The sequence below is a fragment of the Pichia membranifaciens genome (genome assembly GCF_001661235.1).
Source record: "Pichia membranifaciens NRRL Y-2026 unplaced genomic scaffold PICMEscaffold_1, whole genome shotgun sequence".
Classification (NCBI taxonomy): Eukaryota; Fungi; Ascomycota; class Pichiomycetes; order Pichiales; family Pichiaceae; genus Pichia; species Pichia membranifaciens.
The window spans coordinates 88038-114082 of record NW_017566982.1 but is presented as its reverse complement, the minus strand read 5'-3'; the positions used below and the strand labels follow the sequence as shown (position 1 = coordinate 114082).

At 41.5% G+C, this 26045-nt stretch overlaps 11 protein-coding genes across 11 annotated transcripts; 6 read left to right on the top strand and 5 right to left on the bottom strand.

The window, feature by feature from the left end:
- Positions 1-251: 251 nt before the first annotated feature.
- On the top strand, positions 252-2010 carry PICMEDRAFT_13943 (hypothetical protein). Its single transcript, XM_019160146.1, has 2 exons — positions 252-532; positions 611-2010. The coding sequence occupies exons 1-2, from the start codon at positions 481-483 to the stop codon at positions 1900-1902; spliced, it is 1344 nt and encodes a 447-aa protein (XP_019019470.1). The 5' UTR covers positions 252-480; the 3' UTR covers positions 1903-2010.
- Positions 2011-2012: 2 nt separating this feature from the next.
- Positions 2013-3647, bottom strand: PICMEDRAFT_80884 (hypothetical protein). The gene has a single exon (XM_019164983.1). The coding sequence runs from the start codon at positions 3326-3328 to the stop codon at positions 2123-2125; it is 1206 nt and encodes a 401-aa protein (XP_019019469.1). The 5' UTR covers positions 3329-3647; the 3' UTR covers positions 2013-2122.
- Positions 3648-3965: 318 nt separating this feature from the next.
- PICMEDRAFT_29253 (hypothetical protein) lies at positions 3966-5234 on the top strand (the record flags this gene model as incomplete). The annotated part of the gene is made up of 2 exons (XM_019162580.1): positions 3966-4526; positions 4674-5234. The coding sequence occupies 2 exons, from the start codon at positions 3966-3968 to the stop codon at positions 5232-5234; spliced, it is 1122 nt and encodes a 373-aa protein (XP_019019468.1).
- A 222-nt stretch (positions 5235-5456) lies between these two features.
- Positions 5457-9144, bottom strand: PICMEDRAFT_47364 (hypothetical protein; the record flags this gene model as incomplete). Its single annotated transcript, XM_019163127.1, has 4 exons — positions 7183-9144; positions 6554-7098; positions 6066-6364; positions 5457-5816 (listed from the first exon to the last, which is right to left on the bottom strand). The coding sequence occupies exons 1-4, from the start codon at positions 8673-8675 to the stop codon at positions 5457-5459; spliced, it is 2697 nt and encodes an 898-aa protein (XP_019019467.1). The 5' UTR covers positions 8676-9144.
- A 379-nt stretch (positions 9145-9523) lies between these two features.
- On the top strand, positions 9524-14274 carry PICMEDRAFT_13940 (hypothetical protein). The gene has a single exon (XM_019160145.1). The coding sequence runs from the start codon at positions 9583-9585 to the stop codon at positions 13858-13860; it is 4278 nt and encodes a 1425-aa protein (XP_019019466.1). The 5' UTR covers positions 9524-9582; the 3' UTR covers positions 13861-14274.
- PICMEDRAFT_69998 (hypothetical protein) lies at positions 13920-15728 on the bottom strand (the record flags this gene model as incomplete). The annotated part of the gene is made up of 1 exon (XM_019163529.1): positions 13920-15728. One exon carries the CDS (start codon positions 15726-15728, stop codon positions 13920-13922), a length of 1809 nt encoding a protein of 602 aa, XP_019019465.1.
- Positions 15729-15950: 222 nt separating this feature from the next.
- Positions 15951-16953, top strand: PICMEDRAFT_80861 (hypothetical protein). Its single transcript, XM_019164982.1, has one exon. The coding sequence runs from the start codon at positions 15991-15993 to the stop codon at positions 16759-16761; it is 771 nt and encodes a 256-aa protein (XP_019019464.1). The 5' UTR covers positions 15951-15990; the 3' UTR covers positions 16762-16953.
- Positions 16954-17020: 67 nt separating this feature from the next.
- PICMEDRAFT_69996 (hypothetical protein) lies at positions 17021-19762 on the top strand (the record flags this gene model as incomplete). The annotated part of the gene is made up of 1 exon (XM_019163528.1): positions 17021-19762. One exon carries the CDS (start codon positions 17021-17023, stop codon positions 19760-19762), a length of 2742 nt encoding a protein of 913 aa, XP_019019463.1.
- A 261-nt stretch (positions 19763-20023) lies between these two features.
- On the top strand, positions 20024-22623 carry PICMEDRAFT_13938 (hypothetical protein). The gene has a single exon (XM_019160143.1). It carries the CDS (start codon positions 20060-20062, stop codon positions 22532-22534), a length of 2475 nt encoding a protein of 824 aa, XP_019019462.1. The 5' UTR covers positions 20024-20059; the 3' UTR covers positions 22535-22623.
- Positions 22624-22631: 8 nt separating this feature from the next.
- PICMEDRAFT_69994 (hypothetical protein) lies at positions 22632-23957 on the bottom strand (the record flags this gene model as incomplete). Its single annotated transcript, XM_019163527.1, has 1 exon — positions 22632-23957. The coding sequence occupies one exon, from the start codon at positions 23955-23957 to the stop codon at positions 22632-22634; it is 1326 nt and encodes a 441-aa protein (XP_019019461.1).
- A 299-nt stretch (positions 23958-24256) lies between these two features.
- Positions 24257-25990, bottom strand: PICMEDRAFT_69993 (hypothetical protein; the record flags this gene model as incomplete). Its single annotated transcript, XM_019163526.1, has 1 exon — positions 24257-25990. The coding sequence occupies one exon, from the start codon at positions 25988-25990 to the stop codon at positions 24257-24259; it is 1734 nt and encodes a 577-aa protein (XP_019019460.1).
- Between the last annotated feature and the right edge of the window lie 55 nt (positions 25991-26045).

Sequence of the window (26045 nt, the reverse complement as noted above, 5' to 3'; positions counted from 1 at the left end):
ATTCTCAAAGATATGAGTAACTAATGATCATGTATAGATTAAAAAAAGATGCGCTGATGATGTAAGTATACACGGGCTGTGCAGTTTTTATTTGTTCACCAGTTTAATAATTGTTGCCTGCCATACTTAGGGTTTGGTATATGGGGATGAAAGCGGTGGCTAATCTCAATCAGAACAACCTGTTTCTCTCTATTTCTTTGTGTACATCTCACCATCATTGCTTTCGCGATGTAGCATGCTGTTCTTCTATATCGGCTTGCCCAATATGTGAACAGAAGGCGAAACGTCGACGACGCGAGCAAAGGATTTTTTATCTTCACAAGAATTTCCCGATTCAATAGGGAGGGGGGAATCGAGGGAAGGATATGAAGTTTTGAAGATAGTGGAGTTCATCATCTATGTTGCGCCGCTCATCTCATCCCTCATCCGGCGACGTAAAAAGTACCACAAAAGGCAAAGCATACCAGATCATAGCAAACCATGTCTGCAGTTGCAGTATCTACTCAGATGAGTCCAGCTCCTAGAGCGAAGAGTATGTTTAACAGGAAGAGATTGAAACGTGCGTCCTCATATGCCAAAGATGACAACGATACTAACATTTTTCTCGCAGTCAACGATGTCAACGAAAGCTACCAAATGAACGAAATGCTGATCAACGAGGAGTACAAGATTTGGAAAAAAACCTCTCCATTGCTATATGACCTGTTGTGCAGTTATTCATGTGAAGTGCCTGCACTTTCTGTTAACTGGTTGCAGGAATTCACGATTGAGAAAAATGATAACGCAGAATCATTTATAAGTGCGCAGTTTTTGATGGGAACTCACTCAAAGGATTTCCAGAACCATGTCAAGATGGTTTCTGTATCTGTGCCGCCAACATTGTACAACGACTATACAGGCCCAAGTCCTTCTATCCCAAACAACCTACTCAAATCACGCCAATTGAACATCGTCCGAGAATGGAACCATCCTGGCGAAGTCAACAAGTTAAGAGTGAACCAATTCAATAAGCTGTTTGCTACCCAAACAAACGGTGGTGATATCCTACTTTTTGACCTCAAGGATGGTGACTCCAAGACCCATAAATCCACCTTGAAGTTCCACTCTAAGGAGGGTTTTGGGTTGGAATGGAATCCAAATGTTTCCAAGAAAAACTTGCTTTTATCAAGCTCTGAGGACTGCAAGATTGCGCTTTGGGATATCAATGAGAAACTACATCCGGAGATGAAGCCAACTAGAACCATCTCATCACATGAGAATATCGTCAATGACATCTCTTGGAGCAGATCTATAGACTCAGTGTTTGCGTCTGTTTCTGACGATTCATCCTACCAGATACATGATCTGAGACTGACAACCGGCCCAATTGTTCACATAACGGACGCACATCATGATCCTGATTCCGAGAACAATTTCAACTTCCCAATCAATACGGTCGAATTCAGTGAAAGTGTTCCAACCCTTTTTGCTACCGGTGGGTCCGATAATTCCATTCAGATTTGGGATTTGAGAAACCCGTCTATACCCTTACGCAGGCTAACTGGCCACACTGCGCCAGTAGTAGGATTGAAATTTCACGAGAATTATCTACTCTCTTCATCGGTGGATAACAGAGTCCTTATTTGGGATTTGAATAGACTGGATGAGGGCGAGCCAGACAAAAGGAAGGCCGATTACGTTGATCCGTGCCTAGCTTTCATGCATGGCGGCCATACGGGAAAGATCTGTGAAGTAGATTGGCACCCTGTGTTGGAAAACCTAATCGTTAGTTGTGCTGAGGATGGATTACTTGAGGTCTGGAGACCTGCTCATTTAGGCGATGAATACATCGAGGAAGAGAATGAAGAGGAAAAGGAAGAAGGAGGCACGAAGAGCGATGACAAGAAGGAGTCCAGCGACTAGAACAGAAAGACACTTCTCGTTGATTGAGATTGTTGGTCATTTATATAGTGTTGTGTATATTAATAATATTAACTGAACGAATAGGAAGGGAGAAGGGAGAAGGGAGAAGGGAGAAGGGAGAAGGGAGAAGGGAGAAGGGAGAAGGGAGAAGGGAGAAGGGAGAAGGGAGAAGGGAGAAGGGAGAAGGGAGAAGGGAGAAGAAAGGAGAGATTAGAGGGTGTTACTCTTCGTTGCAGTACAGTTTCCAGTTCTTGATTTGTATGAATTTTTCCAGCTTTTCGTTATCCCGTACTTTTTTATCCACCTCAGCCGAGTTTTCCCCAATCTTCAACTCGAGGCCGTCTTTGATCATGCTGTACCAGCCATTATGTAAGTGACATTTACGCTTGTCTGCTGTGCATATTTTTGCTAGAATTGTGGAACCACAGCTTGCTGTGGACGCTGCCGGGCCTTTCAAGGCCTCGTAGTGCTCGGTGATTAGACGCTTCTCCTCAGGAGTGAAATTCTCAAATCTCATCATGTCCTCGCATTCGGAGCTATTCTTGAACTCGGCCCACGTCTTTTCGTCGTTGAGTATCCTCTGGTCAAACCCACAGATGTCGATTCTGAACTTCTTCACCTTCTTGCTGGTCCTAGACTTCTTCTTCTTCTTTTCCCCTAGCTTGGCCACCTCCTCGCCCTCCCCGAGCGTCCCATCCGTGTCCAGCATGGCCTGGTTTTCGGGATCCATCGAGACCGTGAGCAGCTCATTGAGGTGGACCAGAATGTCCTTGAGCTTCAACAGGTACCCGAGCTTGAACTTCAAGTTCTCACTCTCCTCCGACAGGGCGCCCACTGCTGCCCTGTTGGCGGCCATCTCCGTCTCCTGGCTCGGCGTGGATTGCAGCGGGCCCTTGTCAAACACAGGCAGGGTGTTTCCAACCGCAAGCAGCTCCTCCCGCGTGGACAAGAGCTGGATCAGGTTTTCCGCCTGCTGCCTGCTGAGAAGCTCCGTCGAGTTGTGCTCTATCCCCAGCGGCGCCCCCGTCCCCGCAGACGCACCAAACCTGTCCAAAAACTCCCGCCAGTACTGCTCCCCGTGCTCCGTCGAGCAAAACTGGCTTTCGCCATCGATCGGCTTGTAGCACGCCGCCACCTTGCACTTCTTCTTCCACACCGACTTGCCCTTGCGCTGTAGCACATCGCAGAACTTGCAGTAGAAGTTACGCACCAAGTCCTTGTTCCGCTTGTCAAGCCCCATGCACTTAAAGTGGAACCACTCGTCGCAGCCGTCGCACGCCACCATCAACTCCCCATTGTCCGGTCTTCTACATGTGCAGAACACCTCTTCTGAGTCCAGCGAGTACTTCGGCGCCTGCTGGAACTTCTCCAGCTCCTTCTGGAGCTGCTGCACATATCGCTTATGGTTCGCTCCCGTCTCTGCCATCAAAACCTTCTTGTATAGTCGTCCCTGCGTGTCCCAGACGCCCTTTTGGCCTTGAGAGACTGACAACTCTTCGTCCTCTTGGCTCACAACACGCCTCTGTCCAATTCATGTCGTCAGAGCCCCCCCTCGCCACGTGACTTTTTTTGCCGCCGGAAAACCCTGCTGGTTACCGCCCGCCCCTCTTTTTTTTTTCCATTATATCATGGTGCAGCAACCACCACGGTCCTCTTCCGAACCTCTGATGGAGGCCTTTCCTGGCTAGACAGGGCTTGGAGAACGAATGGCCCTGGCAGACGGCTCCCTTGCGGCATGTGATGACCTGGAGGGTGACTAGAAGGACTTAGTTGTGCGGTTTACAGCCCCAGGAACAGCAGCTGCGAAGGGAGTTGAGCTGCATAGAACAGCATACAACAGGAGGTGCTTGTCGGAGTTTTCCGTACTATTGTGGAAAGAAAAAGAAAAAAGAGACAGAAAGAAGAAAAATTAGAGGAAGTTCAGTAGGGACAAAGTTGCATAAGGAAGACACCAAAGCTTCTAGAACAAAAACGATACAGAAATACACACCCTCTTTGCTGACAGCGGCATACACACACACTTGAGCCGACATTGTTTCTTGTTCTCCACATCGAACACAATAATGTCTGCGCTTACGACACTTCTTTCTCCGGGAAATTTTGTGGAACTTTTCATCAGGGAGGAAGACACATGCACAGCAGACAACAGCTACAACGGAGACCACTTTGGGGCCCGGATTTCGGCGATTTTTGTGGTGCTGATAGCGTCTGCGTTCGGCTCCTTTTTCCCCGTGCTGTCGTCCAAACACTCCTTCCTACGACTGCCGCCAGCCTGCTTCTTCGTGGCCAAGTTCTTCGGCAGCGGGGTCATCATTGCCACCGCGTTCATTCATCTACTACAGCCGGCGAACGAGAACTTGTCGAATGACTGCTTGGGCTACCCCTTCGACATATACCCGATGGCGTTTGGTATCACGTTGATTGTCTTGATGTTGATGTTCTTCCTCGAACTCATCGCGTACCGGTGGATCGAGGCAAAGCTCTCCAATCAGAGCGTTGACTCCAACGAACCTCACACGCACTCCCACTTCGGCGAAACTTCTATGTATGTGCACGACGAAGGTCACGACACCGAACACAGCCATACCCACGGCCACAGCAACGCCGAATACAACATTGAGGATGTCGTCGAAGATGAAGAAGACAGCTCGAGCAACAGTATTTCCGTTTCATCTGCTTGCCACCAGCACCATCGCTCTGCCGAAGACGATAGACTTGAAGATGTAACGGACGCCGCTGTCCCAGATGACAAGTTGCTGGAGAAAAAAGAGATGTTCTCTGAAATATCAGAAGATATAGAAAAACAGTCAACCGGCTCCTCAGAATTAGACTCAGCCTATGCAGCTCAGATCCTCAACGTGTTTGTTCTCGAGTTCGGTATTGTCTTCCACTCGGTTTTCGTGGGTTTGACGTTATCGTGTTCGGGAGACGAGTTCATTTCTCTCTACATTGTTGTCGTATTCCACCAGATGTTCGAGGGCCTTGGTTTGGGAACAAGAGTGGCCTGCGTCGAATGGCCGGCATCAAAAAGATGGACCCCATGGCTACTTTGTTTGGGGTACACTTTTTGTACCCCAATTGCCATCGCCATCGGAATAGGCGTAAGAAATTCCTATCCTCCAGGAAGCAGACGTGCGTTAATCACAAACGGAGTTTTTGACTCAGTCTCCGCAGGTATCTTAATCTATACCGGTTGCATAGAATTAATGGCCCACGAATTCTTATTCAGTGATGAGTTCAAGGGTCCCGGTGGATTCAAAAAAATGATCTGGGCTTATATCGTCATGTGCGTAGGTGCAGGTCTTATGGCATTATTAGGTAGATGGGCTTAAAGTTCCCGCTTGTTAACGATTTTCGGTACTGGTTTTATTAATGGTTTTCAATTTTGTACTTTATTTATTATCTAAAAATGTAAATAGAAATACATTCATACATTTTTCATAAAAAAATCAGGGTTTGCTTGATTCCTCCCTCCTGTGGTGTGCTCAAAATTAATACAAAATAGGCCTAATTGAGGGAAGATTCAAATTAATTATATATCATACTGGCTATCTCTATTTATCCTCCTCTTCGTCGTCACTCTCACGATTAGACTTGCTTAGCGCAGCTTTTCTTCTGGCTTTCTCAAATTTCGATTCATCATATATTGAAGATCTGCCCCTATTTCTGATTGGGTTTTCATTTTTGGAAGAAACTTTCCTCACATGGGCATGTCCTCTTGAATCCAATGTTATATCATCATCATCATCATTATCATCATCATTATCTTCCTCATCCTCATCATCATCATAGTCGTCACTGTCATCCCCCTCGCTTGATTCATCAGTATCATAATCGCTATCACTGTCATGTATCAAAGCCGATGGAAGTTTCCGCCCAGGAGAACGAGGTCTTTCAGAACGATTCTTTTCAGACTTACTTCTTGCTGCTCTTTCATCCACACGACGTGCAGGATTTTGAATTGCACGAGGTAAGTGCTTAGGCAAGTCAACAACGGCTTTTTTAGGATCTGCATTGATGAAATGCTTTATTTTCTCTTCGATTCCCATGTCTAGCATATCATCACCACCGGGTATTAAGTCTGTATTTCCCATTTCATTCATTTCTTCATCTATAGTTTCTCTTTCTTTCTTCAAGCCAAAATATTTCAACGTCTTACCCACCAAGTTATTATTGTATTGTTGATCGTTAATACCTTTAGCCAGTTCCTCCGCCTTCTGTTTTTTTACATTAACCTTATACCTGCCTAGAACCTCACCATCTTCATTCTCAATGATAATATCATCGTTAATTCTATATCCATGCAACTTCCTGGTTTTCCTCGGAACAGAATTTCTAAACAAAATGCCATCACCAAGATCTACAAACTTGTCAAATGCACTTTTCGATGCTCCCGTAGTACTTCTCTTAACAACTCTCTCAGGGGAACTTTTCTCTTTATCTTCTTCAAGTGGGACTGGTTCTATATGCAACCTTTCTTCAATATTAGAGGAGCTTGGAACATCCTCTGACTCTTTATCGTTACTGGATCCCTCCTTTGACTGACTTGGTGAAACTAAACCCATTGATGAGGCTATTTTTCGAGTGACCGTACCTGCCCTTGATCTAATTGATGCAGGGGGGGAGTTGGAAGCAAGCGTATTCCCACGACTACGGACAGTACGCAGGACTTCACCATGTTGATCCTCGATAACAAGACCATCCCGATAATTATAAGCGTGTGTTGGAACACGCAAATCACCGTCTTCGTCATAGACAGGTTGTAAGTCATCTTCCTTCAATTCATAGTCTGAAGCAATTTTTTTCAACGCTGCGGTACTAGCATGGACTGTACCACGCATTTGCCCTGACATTATTGAATTGGAAGAAAGACGAGATCCCATTGAGTTTTGGGATGCATTAGTGACAATCTTCTGTAGTGGTACATTCAGTTTGTCTTGGTCGCTACCACTATGACGCTCATCTGAGTTTATACTTTCATCTTCTGGCCCATCCACTTCAATTTGAGGCTTCTCCTCTTCTTGAGCAGGATGTCTATTTGAATTTCTCAAATCTAAGGTTTCAGAAACAGGCGGTATCTTTCTCTTTTTCGTCTGTTTGCGCTTCAGTAATCTTCTCTTCTTTTTTCTATTTGCGCCACCAGCAGGTCGTATTGGAGTTCCACTGGTTTCAATAGTTGGAATGTTTTCTAAAGTGCTGAATCTATTCATACCAATGTTTGCATTTAGTTTGGCGTTCACCTTTTCATCTGAATATTCCTCGTTGCTTGTATTTGGAGACATGGAGCCGCCATTATAATCTTGGTGTGCCATGGTGTCGACTCTCTTAAGTGAAAAGGAGGTTCCCGATCTTTCAATCTTTGGCAATCTATTGAACCAATTAACATTGCCATTCTCAGCACCACTACTATCAGCTTTTGTCCAAGTCATCGTGAAGGTCATACTTTGTAGTTGTTTGCCCAACGTCAAAACCGCAACGGACGAACCATGTACAACAATACTTGTAACTATCAAGAAACACACAGTTGGCCACACAATCCGTATCAGTTGATAATATTCTGATTCAACAGGGTAATTGGTTGATGGACCATGACTAATATGCAAAACATCCGCTTCCAAGTCTGAAATAGCAATGATAGCGGCAAAAACTGCACCTACCCCGATTGGACCAAAGTGACCGACGAAAAATGCCTCTTTCCAGTTTTTGATATCCGGATTGATCATTTTCGTGGAAAGAACTGCAGGGATTCTTCTTAGGCATAACACCACCAAAGCAATGCAGATTAAACGCCAGCAATTGAGACCTAATGCAGTGTCATTGAATTCTTGCCATGGAATGATCGAACCAAAATAAACAAAATAGGCCATGTTCAATAAGATGTCAATCACTGTGGAAACATTTGACTCTTCTGTTCGATGTGTGAACCATCCATCCCAGGCAAATGCTGTACCTGCACAAAAAGAGGCCAAAAGATCATCCACACCAAGGATGGAACCAAAACCAGCACATAGTAATGCCAACATGATATAAAAGGCAAGGAACGATTCATGGTCAATGAGATCGTGGTTTTCGGCAAACTTTAAAGCTTTCCTACCGGTGTATCCTATGACACTGCCCATAATGCAGCCAAAACCACATTCATACAAAACAGTGACACAAATCCACTCTTTTGCAACCTCACTTGAGTGACCACCATGTAGAATTATGTTCAATGCGAGATAAACGAAGGGAACAGAGACACCATCGTTACACGCCGACTCCGCACTAAGGAGATTTCTCAAATGAGCAGGAACTCTTTTTGCGAACTTACCCTTACCCACGACTGCTTGGGCCAAAATTGGATCTGTTGCGGTGACGCAGGCCGATATCAATAGCCCATGACTGAAGTGTAGGCCAGGAATAATAAGGTAAATGAAAACTCCGATGATTAACCAACCAGCAGTCATACACGGAATCAATAATAGGAACAACGGAAACCAATGTTTCAAAACATATTTCTTTGGCAATTCGACAGAGACTGCCACAATTTCGATACAGAGAAGGACTCTCGAAATCTCTAGTGTGATGTAAAAATAGTTTCCCCAGCTCAACGGATTGAACCAATTCAAGCAGTGGGGACCGACGATTAAGCCGTAAATAGTAGCAACTGAGGCTTCACCCAGGTACAATTTTTCCTTTACGAAAAGGGAACATAGTGAGAAGCATGTACTGAAAACAGCGACTACGGCATATGCCACATGTGCTTTAGTGACATCAAGTTGAGACCAAACCATATGAAGCTATCAATCATAAATGACGATAATTTGAGTAGCAAAATATAAGTTGGTTTTCAGATAAAGCAAACTTAAGAAACAACAATCTTAAGAATAGCGTGACGTGAGAAATTCGCAACGGCTGAATTCCAGATTTTGGAAAAGAAGTTGTGTTGGTACAATACTTTCTTTCAAGATAATTGACAAGTAGCAAAGTGAACAGTATGATCCAACGTTATCTCCTGAGAATTGCAGTCAACTGAGTCTCTGCTGTGAATAAGATGCACGACAAGACTAGTTTCGGTGAATATGCAAAAAGGTCCTGAACGAAATGAAAACAGTCAGGAATAGGAAGAAAAGAAAAGAGCACTGGAGATCGAACGAGTTTGTGGGTTCGTACAACAGTTGGCGTCGAAATAGAGTGAGTCTAGCGGGGAAACACCTGTAGCTCTGACAATAGCCTAGCAAAAAAGTGGTACTGAAACAATCCAAACTGGGACGCAGCTGCAGAGGAGTTGAACAAAGTGAAAATGGCAACAAATAATAAAATATTATCCAAACGCAATCAAGGGCTCGCCTCCCTCTCACCTCCTCACTGCTTCCGCTCTGGGAAAATGACCTCAACTATTATCTCAGTCTTTATCCCCGTTGCCGCGGCTGCGCTGGGGGCTCTGCACATGGCCCGAAAGAAGGGATAGGAGATTGGGGAAAAAGGGCCCTGGGTCGATCGGTGCAAAACGGCCGGCGTCTGGCGCAGTAACGATTTCCCGATTGGGGAACCCAACATGAATTTGCAATTTTTCGAAGCCAAAGTTGCCGGTTTCCGGAATATAAAGATTGCTTTCTCTGGAGATTTTGACAGCAATAGGCACTCTTACAAGCGTGGATCTCAGCCAGATACAGAGGTGAGGCAAAGGCGTGTTTTGAGATGGCGAAAAAGTCGAAAAAGGAATCTACTCCGGTCGAAGAGCCTGCAAGCGATTCGAAGAAGGGTGGAAAGAAAGGTTCAAAGAGCTCCAAGAATGGCAAGGAAGAGCCAGTGAGCAGCGGCAAGAGCAACACGCCGGTGAAGAATGGAAGAGCAATTGTTGCACAGACGTCGTCGTGGACAGGGAAGCTTCCGGGCTCTTTGCTACACGAGCATTGCCAGAAGCAGAAGTGGAACAAGGTAGAGTACGATATGAAAAAGTTGACGGATGGGTTTATCGCTATTCCGCAGCTCTCGTGGGAAAACCCTAAGACAAAGGAGCTCATCACCATCAAATTCCATCCGCCGAAGGAAATTGTGAAGCCTCAGGAAACGCCTCTCGAGGCACGCCACTACGCTGCAACATATGCGCTACACAGAATTGCTTTCAACAAGAACCTCCATATGGTTTTACCAAAGAATCACAAAGACTTGTGGAGCGATTTGGAGGCAGAGCGGAAACGGATTACAGCAGATAATGAAAAACGAGCCAGACTAGAGTACGCAAACGACCCCTTTTCGGCTGTTCTCGAGAAAAGAAAGACAGATGACGCAAAGAAAAAAGACCGTGAGGCTAAACAGGCATCTTTAGAAAAGGTGAAAAAGGCTGCTATCGTCATCGGATCTTCCCCCAGTACTACGTCGAAAACTTCTGCTGTAACTGCAAAGAGGGAGAAAAGCTCTTATGCAGAGAGTAGATCTGAAAACTTCTCTACCGCTGACGCCGATGACCGTTTGAGTAAAGTTAACAAGGTGAGCTTCCCCAGGAAAGTGTGGGACAACAGTATTCTTTTTGACTTGGACTCCGATATTGCCATCTCCATCGAAGATGCCATCAGAAATCATATCGAGTGGTCTGAGGAGACTCAGAAATCTGTTGAGGTTGTGGACAAGGATGATTCCTATGCCCCTCTACTCGAGAAGATAGGATTCAGGAAAACACACATCGATGAATCGCTAAAATACACATACACATTTAACGACTCCTTGGAGTGGTTGATTTTCCACTTACCAGAGGATGACTTGCCAGCATGTTTTGCCAAGGACGATTCAGTTTCCAATGTCAAATTGAAGATTGCCAGAGACTTGGACCAAGAACGTTTGATAGCCAAGTTGGTCCAGGGAGGATACAGTAGAAATGACGCTATTTCCAGCTTACAGCACAACAATTTTGATCTAACGAAATCAGCGGTTTTTTTAACGAATTCGCTGTTCAAGGACAAGCCACCAACAGAAAAGTCTAAAACTTCGGATTCTTTGACAGAATGGGTGGAAGAAAAAAATAGTCTGAGTATCATTTATGAATCAAAAATCATAGAAGACGACCCACCGAAAGATGATGTTTTTGGAATTTCTTTGAATGTTGAAGGTCTCAGGCCAAAACTGCTCTCCTTGAAAGTTTATAGATCTGAAAGCTACCCATACGACATTTGTGGAATGTTCATAGTGGTCAATGACCCATCTTACTCCTTACCAAACTATATTAAGCTTTCAATTATTACCTACTTGGTTGAATACCTTTATGAGATAGGAGCTTTAGGAATGCCATATATTTACACTTGTGTAGACTGGCTAGAACAAAATATTATGAGAATCATAAACAATCCTGGCCCTCTCTACATACCACCTGATGAATTGACAAAATTGAAGAATAGCAGAGATAGCAATAGTTTGAGTTCAGGTGACAAGCCTGCTTTGGAAAAAAAATCTATCAAAGTGAGAAAACTTGATACTGTCAAAATCGAAAACCATTATTTGGAGAGAGTTAAATCTTCAGGCTTTGAAAAGTCCATCATTAGCAGATCCAAGTTACCTGCGTGGAAGAAGCAAAGCGACATTGTCAAAATCATTAATGACAATCGTGTTTGCTTAGTGACAGGTGAGACAGGTTCCGGTAAATCTACACAAATTGTCCAGTTCGTGCTTGATGACTTGAATAGGAAAAAGGATTATCAAACTACAATGATTTGTACCCAGCCTAGACGTATATCTGCCATAGCATTGGCTGATCGTATTTCAGAAGAGAGGACTGATAGGTGTGGCAAAGAAACTGGTTACATCATACGTGGTGAAAACAAAACATCTGACGAAACTCGGATCTCATTTGTAACGACGGGTGTAATGCTTAGAATGATACAATCTATTTTCGGCAGAGAGAAAGAAGTACAAGATTCTTTTTTCAAAAATTTAGGCTATATTTTTATCGATGAGGTTCACGAGAGATCCATTGATGGTGACTTTCTATTGATCATCTTGAAGAAAATGATCAAAAACTTCCCAAATTTGAAGATCATTTTGATGTCGGCTACCATTGATAAAAGCATCTTCGATGGATATTTTGGCCAGATCACGACAAATGAGATAGCACATGTCCATATTGAAGGGCGTACGTTCCCGATTGATGATTTCTATCTTGATGACGTTTTAAATATGACCAATTTTAAGGTCTCAAGAGGAAGGGCAAGTAGTTATTTCAATCATGATGACGACCTCAATATAGTGGCTCCCTCTGCAGAGTCCAAATACTTTCAACAAGGAAACATCAACTATGAACTAATAGCAGAACTAGTCTATCGAGTGAATGAAGACTTGGACTCCAAAAATGATAAGGGATCTATTCTAATTTTTTTACCTGGTGCTATGGAAATTAAAAAGTGTTTAAACAACATTGAAGATGACCATTTCTGGAAATTACCATTGCATTCTGCGTTAAGTTCGCAGGAGCAAAAAAAAATATTTCAAAATCCACCTCATGGTAAACGCAAGATAATTGCAGCCACCAATATTGCGGAAACGTCCATTACTATACCCGATGCTGTGGCAGTTATTGATACGGGTCGGGTAAAAAGTGTGCAATATGACTTGAAGTCTAACAACACCAAACTAGTAGAAATTTGGGTATCGAGAGCGGAAGCAAAGCAACGTCGGGGTCGTGCTGGTCGTATTAGAAATGGCTTATGCTACAAACTGTTCACCAAAGAAACGGAACGAAAGATGATACCCCAACCTATTCCCGAAATTAAACGTACTAAACTTGAATCGGTTTATTTGGTTGTTAAAGCAATCGGGGTCAATAATGTTTATGAATTTTTGCAGAGTGGACTTGATGCTCCTCATGAAAATAACGTTTACAATGCTAAAAGAGCCCTTGAGGATATTGGGGCACTACGCCCCAACAATGATGAGCTAACAGCGTTGGGAAAGTATTTATCCATGTTACCTACTGATTTGAAATCGGGAAAAGTTTTGATTTACGGCTGCATTTTTGGGTGCCTTGAAAACAGTTTGACTTTAGCTGCAATTGGAGTAACGGGTTCACCCTTCTCTTGTAAGCATGAAGATAGATCTGCAATGAAGGAAGTACAACAAAAGTTTGGAAAAGACAATGGTGATTCGATTGCTATTTTAAACGCTTATAAAGATTTCAAGTCGTATTCTTCTATGAAAGAGCGTAGAAAGTTTTGCAGTGATAACTTTTTGTCTATTTTGAGAATGAATGATATTGAAGCTACGAGATTACAATACTTGAACAGTCTGAGAGAGATTGGTTTTATTCCGTTCTCTTATGATTATGGGAAGGACAGGAATAGTGATGAGGTTTTAAGATTCAATAGAAACAATGACAGTATGAGCATTGTCAAAAGCATCTTAACAGCCTCCTTATACCCTCAACTTGCAATGGTTGAGCTACCTGATGTCAAATATGCACAAAGCATTGGAGGTGCAATTGCACTTGATCCCGAGTTCAAGAAGATCAAATACTGGACGAGAAATGAATACTATAGGAAATTGTTTGACAAAGGAGAACTTGAAGTATCTGAAAATAAAAGTTCCGAAAGGATATATCCAGCAACAAGAATATTCATGCACCCATCTTCATCATTATTTATCAACGATGAGAAGTCTAGGGTGAACCCCTCGTTCATAGTATTTAATGACTCGCAGGAGACTAGTAAGCTTTATGCTTATGGAGTCACACCCAGCTCAAAAATATCTGTTTTGTTATTCGGTGGAAGTATTTCATATGATGTTACTAGTTTTGCTGGGTCTGCAAAATCAAAGGGTATCATTATGGATAATTGGCTTCCAATTAGAACATGGTGTAAAAACGCAGTTTTGATTGGTAAGCTTAGAATTTTGTTGGACAAGACGGTAAGGGCCCGCTTAGAAGATCCTAGAAGCAACGCAGGACAAGATGTGCTAAAAATAATTGAAGAACTAATCAAGATAAGCTTGTGATAACCTGTATTCAAGAAGACAATTATAGACCTGTACAGACAAATATATAGCTGGTAAACTTATTCATTGACTTTCCAACCGCCGTTTGATTCAACCAGAATATTTTCGGTAACCCAGAATTCTAAGCTTGTTTTTACTAGTTGAAGAGGCATGCCCAAATTCATGACTATGATACCCAGTTTGACAGGTTCGAGATTAGACTCGTCTATAAAATTTAACACTGCTAATTTATCCAATGTCACCAAATAACTTTTTTTTACACCATTTACTTCAATATCAATATCAGCTTTTGTGTTCTGAGGGTGAAGCTTCAAACTTCTTCCATTTTGTAAATTCTTGTAGCGAAGCTCGTATGCTGCTAGATCATTTTGAATAGCTGGAGGAAACTTGAATAAAGCGACGTTGGAAGATAAATTTGGCCAGTATAGATGACTCAAAAAAACTCCATGAATAGAATTATTTGTTTGCAAAACATGATTTATTTTCAGATCCAAAGACTTGCTTTTCACTATATCATTTAGCATTATGTCAATTTTGTTAAAATCATCGTTCGAAAATTTGGATTTAAGCAAGGACAAATTTTTGAGGATATTAGAAATGTTGTAGTCCGTGATATTTAGCAAGTCTACGGAAAATATGTTGACGAATTGGTTGATGAATAGGTTGTTATCGTTAAAAATTGATGTTAGCGAGTCAATGGTATCATCTATTTTTCCCACTTGAAAATCTGGTAATGCGTCGATTGGATCTGGTTGCCAATTCAAAGTTCTCTTCTGCAAGCTTGAAGATGCCACACTCGATCCAGAATTGGTTGAATGGAATAAATTCTTATTGAGTTCGTCATTCAATTCGATCAATTTGTTATGTTCTCGGTCTGTACTTAGCAAACCATTTACTATTTTTTCCACCGTATCATTTCTCATACACAAATATGACCGTATAGGCCTTGCTACTTTATCCAAAAGAACTCCTCTATGGTCAATGAGTAAAAGAGCATGAATGGTTTTAATATAGTACAAAATGATATCAGTAGTTTTAATACTGGGTAGCAATAAATTTTTGTTCAACATTAAAATAAATTGTTCAACAAGTAAATCTTTCTGGCTTGTTTTGTTGAGACATACATTGAATTCTTTCAATGTTTCAGTCGTGAAAGGGAAGTTTTCAACAAGGTCATATATCTGATTTGTTCGTTTAGATATCAAATGATTTTTGGCTATCAAAAGTAAGCAATCTTTAAACACTTTTGAGTTTTTGAAAGAGACTAAGCTTTCGAAGGACAAATATAAATCATTGATAATCCATGTTTTGAGGGACTCATATATAGGCTGAACATCGTACATGTTGTTTATCTTGTGAATAATTCTGCATTTCGAAAGCTGAAAGATAAAGTTATCCAATTCGTCAAACAAGTTAATTTTCATCAGGATCTTGGAAACAAGATAAAGATCGGAAGATTTATGGTTTTCGGAAAAAAGTGAAATCAAGTCATCCCAGATAGATTGGATAAAATCTTGGTATATGGAGAACTCGGATCTTTTGAGTAATATTATGTCGTTATTACTAAATTTAAAGAAAATATAGATTAAGTTGAGATTAGTTGTTGACGATTCCAGACATTTGAAAAATGCCATGACATTTCCATCATATTGACTTTCTAAGTTTGATGCAAGAGAATACAATAGTCTCTGAAATATTGGCAAGTAAATATGGCTGTCGGCCGTGTTTCGTGTTATATTTCGTATTCTCAAAGGTATGTTGAGTTCTTGCGGACCGGAGATGGGGAAAATTTGCGAAGATAACCAATCTAAAAGTGTTGTTGTATCATCAGATACCTGTATATCAGTAGAATCCATAACAGCAGTCATTGAAGGTGGAAGTTTGTTTACTGAAAGTTTTAATTCGAAAGTTGATAAAGGGGAGTCATTTATCAACTAGCATTATAGTGCTTGTCAAATATAAAGACATGTTTACTGTCTTTTCCCAAAAAGGAATCTCGCGTGGCCAAGAAATAATAGTTAGACCTTGTCAGATATGCCAAACCGGCGTTTGCGGCTCTTGGAAGGTATTTGTGGCGTTTAGGGTTTCCCAGTATACAGTCATCCAGAGACAATCGACACTACTGATAAAATGAGCAATACTGACCAGTTCATGCAAATCACCGGATGTATGAACCGAGATCTGGCCCGAAGATACATTAGAAAAAGCGGAGGCTTTTTAGATCTGGCAATCGATAACTATTATAACCATGAAAATCCAGCAGCAAGTAGCGGGACATCTATGAAACAAATACCACAAAGGCAGGCAGTAGAAGAATTGAATAAAGTTTTTGATAGGTATGCAGAACATGCCAACCCCAACCAGATGGATATAGACGGCACAATTGCGTACTTCACGGACCTTGGCATTGATCCTGAGAAAGACGTCGAGGCAATCATAGCTGCGTACACTCTAGAATCACCATCCACAGGAGTGTTTACAAGGGACGCTTTTGTTAAAAACTGGGCCAAAGTAAATGCAACAAATGCTGAAGACATGTCGAGGTATTTACACCAGGCAAAACACAACTCCAAGCTAATGGACTTAGTGAACAAATTTGCCTTTAAATACGCTCTCGAAGAAGGGAAAAGAAAACTTGCTGTAGAGGATGCTGTTGCTCTATGGAGGGTAATCTACAATGACGATTTTGCAAAAATACAGGAACCGTCCACAATGTCGATATTCATCAATGACTTTGTGGCTAGCGGGAAAAGCGGTAAGGAAAGCATCAGCATGGACGAGTGGAATATGTCTAGGCTATTCTTTTCCATTCCGCTCCCGGAACTTGAGCACCTATCTGAAGATGCCGCCTGGCCTGTTCTTATGGATGATTTTGTTGATTTTCTTTATCAGAGGGAATAGGTAGTTAAGTGCTTACATAAGGAATAAAGAGGAAAAAGCCAAAAAAATGAAAAAAATGAGAAAATGAGGAAATCGGAATTTTTCATGAAAAAAATTTTTATGCTTCTTTATGGAGACCCCTTGAAAGCGTTGATAGATGTATATATGTATTTATAAGGTATACCCTGTGATTAGTATCAGAAGAGAGATTGCGAAAATAAAGGGAAATAGATAACCTGTGTGATTGCCTTCTATCTGAATCAAGGAAAAGTGCAATAGAATGGTTAAATCTTACGCAAGATACATCCAAGACTCCGTCTTCGGTGTGATCTCTACGAAATCGAATTTGGTCAACAATAGCAAATCCAACACAGTTTATGCTTCTGCATTAGACTCGGTCATTGAATGGAATTACAAGACACAGACGAAAATATCTGTGATCTGCGATACTCCTACACCAGGATCTTTGAACGCTTCATCTCTGCTACCACCGCCAGAGATCACAAGGCTTGCATACTCGCCGTTTGCGAATTTATTGGCTATCGGATCATCGAATGGCGATATCAAGGTGTGGGATATTTCAACCAGCTCTTTGATAATAAAATTTCAAGGCCACAAATCTGCAGTCACTTGCTTAGAATTTGACACCAACGGTACCAGTTTGATCAGTGGTTCGAACGATTCTACAATTATCATTTGGGATTTGATATCCGAATCTGGTTTGATAAAGTTCAAGGGGCACAGAAACGCAATTACCTCAATTTACTACTACAACGACAACTATTTGATATCCACTTCAAAAGATGGAATGATTAAGATCTGGGACTTGAAAATCAACCAGTGCGTCGAGACCCATTTGGCTCATAATGGGGAATCATGGTCGATGTGCGTTTTTAATCACGAGAATAAAGATATGATATTAACTTCAGGTTTGAATGGAGAATGCAAACTTTGGACTTTGGATGTGCATCAAGACGATGGCCACAAAATAACCGAGTTCGGGACGTTTCAAAAACAAAGCAAGAACAAAGCTGTTGACATTAAATTTGACCCCTTCAATAACTTAATTTTAATTGCCAACTCTGACAAGTTGGCAGAAGTATTCCGATTGAGATCAGCTACAGAAATTCAAAAAGCAGTTTCTAAGAGAACTAAAAGGTTGTCTGAAAAGGGTATGACCCAGGAAGAGATTGAAGAATCACTTGAAAATTCAAAAGTTTCGATGCTAATTACCCCATTTACAATAATTTTCACGGATTCTAAAATTACCAATTTCTGTCCAACAGATTCCAGTTCGAAAGATTTGAATCTACTTATTAACAACGCTAACAATACGCTCAATTACTGGAATATCAAATTACCAGAAAATGTCAAGAAGCACAATAACGTAAATGATAAAATATCCAACTTGAAGTATTCGGTAGAGAGACCAGGCCACAGAGGAGATATTAGATCAGTAGACATAAACGATGATAATACGTTACTATATACAGGCTCCAACAATCAGATTAAGATATGGAATTTGAAAACACTGAACTGCATTAGGTCGATAGAGAAGATAGGAAATGTGTTATGCGGAAAGTTTCTTCCAGGTGGCTCTCTATTAGTCGTTGGAACGAAAAGTGGAGAACTCAAGCTAATCGATTTGTCCACTTCTGAAGTCGTCCACCACATTGAAGCCGCCCATGACGACTCTATCTGGTCGATCGAAATAACATCTGACGGAAAAACAATCATAACCGGTTCTTCTGATAAGAAGGTAAAATACTGGGAAATCAAAATTAACAGCCTGGAGAATAAGCTTCACTTGTCTCATAGTAAAACTTTGGAATTAAATGAAAGTGTACTTGCAGTGAGGGTGTCTTCTGACTCAAAATATTTATCAGTCTCGTTGATGGACAACACAGTAAAAGTTTTCTTTTTCGATACATTAAAGTTCTATTTGAGTTTGTACGGTCACAAGCTACCGGTGTTGTCAATTGATATCTCGTTTGATTCCAAAATGATCATTACCTGTTCTGCAGATAAGAATGTGAGAATTTGGGGTCTAGATTTTGGTGATTGTCACAAGTCTATCTTTGCTCATGATGACTCAATAATGAACATCAAGTTTTTCCCACAATCACATAACTTTTTGACTTGCTCAAAGGACAAGTATATAAAGTATTGGGATGGTGATAAGTTTGATCAAATCCAGAAATTTGCTGCTCACACCGGTGAAGTTTGGGGTTTATCAATAAGTTCAGATTCCGAGTTCTTTGTAAGTGTTTCACATGACTTCAGTATTAGGGTATGGAATATGGATAATGATGAAGTTTTTATTCAGGAAGAACGTGAAAAGGAATTGGACGAACTCTACGAAAATGAGCTTCTTACTTCTTTAGAAGGAGACGATATAACGCCAAGAAAAAAAATAGGCGGTGATGGTGAGGAAGCGGAGGAAGACATCGACGAAGCAGAGACTGTCAGAGCAAAGACTATGGAGAACCTCAAAGCAAGCGAAAAGTTGATCGAAGCCTTGGATATGCTTGGTGATGAAGACAACGCGTTACTACTTGCCATGAAGACCACACCAAGTGAGCATCTTTTCGACACGTTGTGTAAAATCAAGCCCAATCAGTTAGAAGACAGTTTGTTGATTTTACCTTTCAGTCATACTGTTATACTTCTCAAGGCAATCAGCAAGTGGACTAAAGAGGGTGATCTTTTGCAAAAAAACACCTCCAAGTTAAATGTTATCTGCCGTACGTTATTTTTCATTGTTCGCTCTAACCACATGGAATTGATCAGCCAGAGTGACGATGTTTTCAAAACAGAGATAACAAGCCTGAAAGACCAGCTCAGATCCATGATTCTGAAAACTACCAAAGATGTAGGTTTCAACATTCAAGGTCTGAAATTTCTACAAAACAGATGGTCACAAGATCATAGCCACATATACACAGACGACAGTGGTTCCCAGCAATTGAGCACCGACGCAACTGACAAGGTAAGGAAGAGGGTTTACACTACACTTGCCTGAGCCTTAACTTGAGGTAAAACGTCAGGAAACAGCCTCAGCTTGCGAAGAGCTCTCTTAGATAAAACGACGTAGATCAGCAAAAAGTACTATTTATAAAAAATCTTAGTCGTGCTCGTATTAATGCCGCTTATCTCCTAAATACGAGAGCGAAAATCGATTGGACCGAGAAAATGTGAATTATGACCGACACAAAGGGAATTTAAGAACAGACCTTTCCGGCCGCAACTCTGGAACAACCTAGCTTTGAGCCTGAACTATTTCCTTTTGCGGGGATTTGTTGACCAGGTATAAGAAATTATGTCAGAAATCAGTAAGGTGAAAAGACGCAGAAATCGAGTGTCATTAGTGTGCTCCAATTGCAAAGAGAAAAAAATCAAGTGTAATCGCCAGCAACCATGTTCAAATTGTATCAAATCGTCGCTAATCAGCTCATGCACCTATAATTACAGTTTTAAAAAGGAAAAGGACAGCTCCTTAACTACTGAGGAAAAAAACGAGGAAAAAAGTAAAGAAACGGAAGTTGTTTCTGCGGATGACGTCCATTGGGAGGAAGGAAGTCCAGGTACGACATATCAAAAGACAATTTTGGACGTGGAGTTCAGTTACCCAAACGAGTATAATGTTTTCAGAAAACCATCTAACACCCAGCTAAGGCCAATCTTCCATTGTGCGTATATGAGAGAAGAGCACGTTTTGTCTTTCAAATTTTTAATGTCTTTCAAGCAGCTTCTCAACAACGAAAGAAGGTTATGGAAGTCGAAGAATTTTAATAAGAATTTCCAACTAATAGAGTTGCAATATGGAGGTATCGACATTAAAGACGGTTCTGCATGTCAGATTTTAAATCAATGGGTGAACGATATGATTTGCAACAATTATTACGCTATACTCGAAAGATTGAGATATTTTCAAACAGAACTCAATAAAATACTATTCAATTCGTATATTCCAATGGGGGTTGTGCAGCTAATCTTTCACTACTATTTTAATATGAAGCAGGAAGGTGTTGTGTTCAGACGTCCCAGAAAAAATTTTGAGTATTCTTTTATTGCATTGATTACCTCCCTGGTCGAATTGACTAACATCTTTACCAGATATGCTGATTACAGCTTTAATTTCCCGTTACCTCAACAAAACAACGAGTTCAATGAGCTTTCTGTCAAGTTATTAAATGCCTCAAATTACAGAAGAAAGCGCACGATTTTTGCGGTCTATACTCTCCTAAACTTGAGACTCTCTTTGATGGTATATGGTGATGCTCAGAGTGGGGGAGTAGCAATGCAAAACACACAACCTTTATTCCAGACTGCTGTAAGCATTTTTATAGAAATGGGCTTGCACGCCAATCTCGATAAAATCCTTTACTTTGAGCCCCCCCCTAATGTGAGCAATGGGCATGAACATTTCAATGAACTTTTTTTTGCTAAAGACATTCCGACAGAGTCTCTCAAGGTCTTGTGGAACTACTTACTAGTTACAGACATCACATACTACATTGATTTATCCACACATCCTTTCATAAATGATCGATTTTGCCACGGCTTTTACAAGTTAGCAAACAGAGAGAGCACAAGCACAGAATCAATTTGGAATCTTATCAGAGAAATCTCCTACGAGTTACTCAGCCAGAAGCCTTACCCTTTAAGGATGATTGCCAAATATGACTCTAAACTTATAAAGCTATTGTCCTCTCTTGGTTCCTTTGCAGATTACCAATCATTTGAAAAAAACGAAGAGAAATGGCAATCGTTTCACTTAATGTTTAAGATATTGAAACTAATTTATATGTTTCAGTTCAAAATTCATGCCTTCCTAGATGAAGGGAATCTCTATGAAAACTATTCAAAAGACGTCGTAGATGATAAAAAAAATCAAGAGATCATAAAAAGTCTGAAAAAAGAATGTGGAATTAAGAGCAAGATTGTTTATTTTCTTGGCATATCTGCCCTCTTAAAAATGTCAGAGAGCAACCTTAGTTACAAGTTTTTGCTTTACAACCGTGAAGTATTTTCGACTTGGATTGGAACGGAATCGATATTACTAATCGATATGATCTTAACCGACGGCCTCAGAGCGAAGAATAAAAAAATAGTACCTGCTATGGATGAGCCTAAGAATTTCAGTCTACCAGAAGTACGTGTGTTTGACATTAAAGAGTTAGAAGATGCACTTTACAACTTTAGTGCAAAAAAACATTCGCAGCTTTTGCTTCAAATCGAAGATACATGCGAGCCTGAAAATATCCTATCTTTTATGAGCTACTGTTACGAGAAAATAATAAATGTCCCTGCACTATTTTCTGATTACAAATTTTTTGTAATGACCAAGTTGTTTTTCTTAACAATTTATTTCTTGTACTCTTACATTGAGACACATTGTGATTCCTTCAAAACTGTTTACAATAACTTGGAAAAGTTGAGAGCCATGACTCAGAAAATTATTTCCAAAAATTTACAGGAGGGAAGATTGTTACACTTGCTCCCCACTCATCAAGTTATTGATGAGTTGCGAGAAAGGGATGATGGTTCAAAAAATGCACAACCTAAATCCGATTCCCTTTCTAATTTAAGTCTGAGTACAAATACTATTTCCAAATTGGGTGAGCAAATGCATTCCAGTGCCGATATCAACTGGACACCAGATTCATTGAGCACTACCAGTTCCATGCTACCTTCACAGTTTGATGATATTGCATCAGCTGTTTTTGAAGATGAAGGAATGGTGAATATTCTCAATGAAATAAATCAGTACTTCAATCAGCCCATGGGCTAAATAAATGTACTCTGATTGTATTCAAGTTTTTTACTCTGCGTTTATAAGTTTTAGCTTATGTGTATTTTTAGTTTAATTAATCTACTTGGAGATAACTTTATTTCAGAGTACACCAATCTCTACCCGAATCCACCTGGAAGTGGCATAATGTAGGCTCTAGCCAGAGACTGATGCCTGCAGCCATGACTATTCCGAAACTGTCACTAATACCAACACAGCCGAGAGCAAATTCTCTTTCATGACTTTCAACCTCTTCAGAAACACTCATAAAGGTATTTACATATCCAGCACCACCTAACAAACCTTCATATAAGATTATAATGAAAACAATCCAAATGTTAGGAACAAACATGAATATACTTTGTAAAATGCAGACCGCAAGATTTATCACCTGTAAAAATCCCAACAAGTACAAATTCTTCAACCTAATCACAGATCCTGAAGATCTCGAGATGAAAACACCGACTTGGTAGATTGTCCCATATGCGACATACGAGTCACGGAATGTCGTAAATGGCGTTTCAGTCAATGGGAATAACATAGTTGGAGCAACACCTTGATTTATGACATACTCCGCAAAGTAAACCACCGATAAGGGTAGCATATATATGAAAAAGTATTGTCTTATCTTTGGCAGCAGTATGGCAAAGAACCCATTTTTAGAATTGGAGAGATTTTCACCAGCCTCGCAATTGATGTCAACCAAAGCAGGATTTTCAACTAGGGCATGATCGCTATAACCATTGGTGCCATCTATCAGGTCTTCCACATCTTCATTTACCGAGCACGAAGAAGACACATTAAGTGTTGGTGCAGGAAGATAGCCATAGAAAACCCATAGGTGGAAAAAGGGCATCAATGCACAACATCTTAGTACCCAATCTATCGGCACCTTGATAATGGTAGTAAAAACTAGAACCAACCCAGCTCCTACCAATCCTGCACCACCAGTACCACTCGACCAACCGTGGATGGCGACATTCGTTGATTTTAGCGCCTTTGTCGAGCCGTTAGTGCTATAATAGTGACTCAATTGGAGGAAAGTTGTTTCTCCTAATCCAGAAGATAGCGAAGCTAGTACGACTCCCCCAAGGACAATAAATAGGGGAACAGGTAAGGAGGTTAATATTATACCAACACTCGAAAGTAGCACAATCATAGCCAATCTCAAAGGATAGTTTATACCCAAGCTGACGCTTTGCCTCTTTGAATCAACAGCACCATTTGTTGAAGCAAGTTTAGTGACAAATAGCGGTAAGCACAACTTAAGTAGGAAAGCCGGCAAAATATCAGCAAGCAAAACAAGAGATTTCGGAGTTGTTGGCGGAACTAAGTCGTGGGCGGCTGTGAGGATGACGACGTAGAGAACATTATTTATGAGACCAAATATGAAGAAGGAGATGAAAGTGCGTGACAGTAACATCTGTGCGTTTAATCCTTTTTTCTACGTGATGCCTCATCGACGGATAGATATAGATACAAGTATTAACCTTAAGATGCAACGATCCAAAGATAAGAAAAGAAAAAGGGGAATCAAGACAGGCAACACAAAACATAGCGAGGCGCTGCAGCGATCACGATGCCGGAATTTTTTTGCTCCTCATTATGATTTTTAATCTTTTCTTTCAGTTACTTATTTACAAACCTTTAAATTAGTATAAACAGGGAAACAAACAAACAGACAAACAGATGGGCGTCATATCGAATGCTCACTCAGTGGGCTTAGAAACCCATACCAGGCATACCGCCCATACCGCCCATACCGCCTGGAGCAGCAGCTGGTGCACCCTTTGGCTCAGGAACATCAACAATTGCACATTCAGTAGTTGCAAGAAGAGAAGCAACACCGGAGGCATCAACAAGACCGTTCTTGACGACTTTGAACGGATCAATGATACCCGTTTGGATCATGTCGACGTATTCACCCTTAGCGGAGTCGTAACCGACGTTAAAATCACCGGAGTATTGGTCTAGTAATTTACCAACGACAACAGAGCCCTCACCACCAGCATTTTCGACAATCTTCTTTGCTGGCTTCAAAATAGCAGCCTTGATAATGTCGACACCTAACTTTTGGTCAAAGTTTTCGGTCTTAACTGAGTCTAATACTTGGGTTGCCTTGATCAAAGCGGTACCTCCACCAGGTAAGATACCTTCTTGGACAGCTGCTCTGGTTGCGCAAAGAGCATCATCGTATCTGTCCTTCTTTTCACCGACCTCGACTTCGGAAGCACCACCGACTCTGATGACGGCGACACCACCAGAGAGCTTGGCCAATCTTTCGTGTAACTTTTCCTTTTCGTAGTCGGAGGTAGCAGCATCCTCGATGGCACCTCTGATTTGTTCGCATCTTTGCAAGATGGTGTCCTTTTGACCAGCACCGTTCAAGACAACAGTGTCTTCCTTTGTGATGGTGATTGACCCGGCAGTACCAAGCAACTCTGGAGCAGCGTTCTCTGGCTTGATGTCTAATTCTTCAGTGAAGACGGTACCACCTGTAAGGATGGCGACATCACCCAAGATGTTCTTTCTGTTATCGCCGAAGCCTGGGGCCTTGACACAACAGACTTGGACTTGACCTCTCAACTTGTTCAAGATACATGCAGCTAAAGCCTCACCGTCGATGTCTTCAGCTACAACCAACAAAGGTCTTCTCAACTTGTTGGAGATCTCGAGGGATGGTAGAATATCCTGGATGGAAGAGATCTTCTTTTCGGACAAAAGCAACAACGGGTTTTCGAATTCAACCTTACCGGACTTGGCGTCGGTGATGAAGTATGGAGAGATGTAACCCCTGTCGAATCTCATACCTTCGGTGACCTGTAGCTCGTCTTCCAAAGTCTTACCTTCTTTAATGGTGATGACTCCCTCCTTGCCGACCTTGGCCATGGCGTTGGCCAACATACCACCGATGTGTGCGTCACCGTTGGCGGAGATGGTGGCAACTTGTGCGATTTCTGCAGAGGTGGTGACCTCCTTCTTGTGCTCAGACAAAAACTTGATGACGGCTTCAACGGCAGCTTGAGAACCTCTTCTCAAGTCCATTGGGTTGCAGCCGGCAGCAACGTTCTTGACGGACTCGGTGAAAATCGATCTTCCCAAAACCGTGGCAGACGTGGTACCATCACCAGCACTCTCGTTGGTTTTTGAGGCTACGTCTTGTAGCAACTTTGCACCCAAGTTTTCAAACTTGTCTTGCAAGACAATGGATCTGGCAACGGTCACACCATCCTTGGTGATCTTTGGAGCACCAAAAGGCTGTTCAATAAGAACGTTTCTACCCTTAGGACCTAAGGTGACAGAGACAGCATCAGCCAAGGTCTCGACACCCTTCAGCAAGGCCGCTCTACCTTCGACACCGAACTTTAACTCCTTGTAGGAGACGGATCTGACTTGTTGTTTCAAAGCCTGTGCTTTGATAGATTGTTTGACAGCAGGAGAAGCAAATCTTAACATGGTTGTGTGTAGTCGATGGCAGGAACTCAAAGAAGTGCAACAAAACTACCGCAAC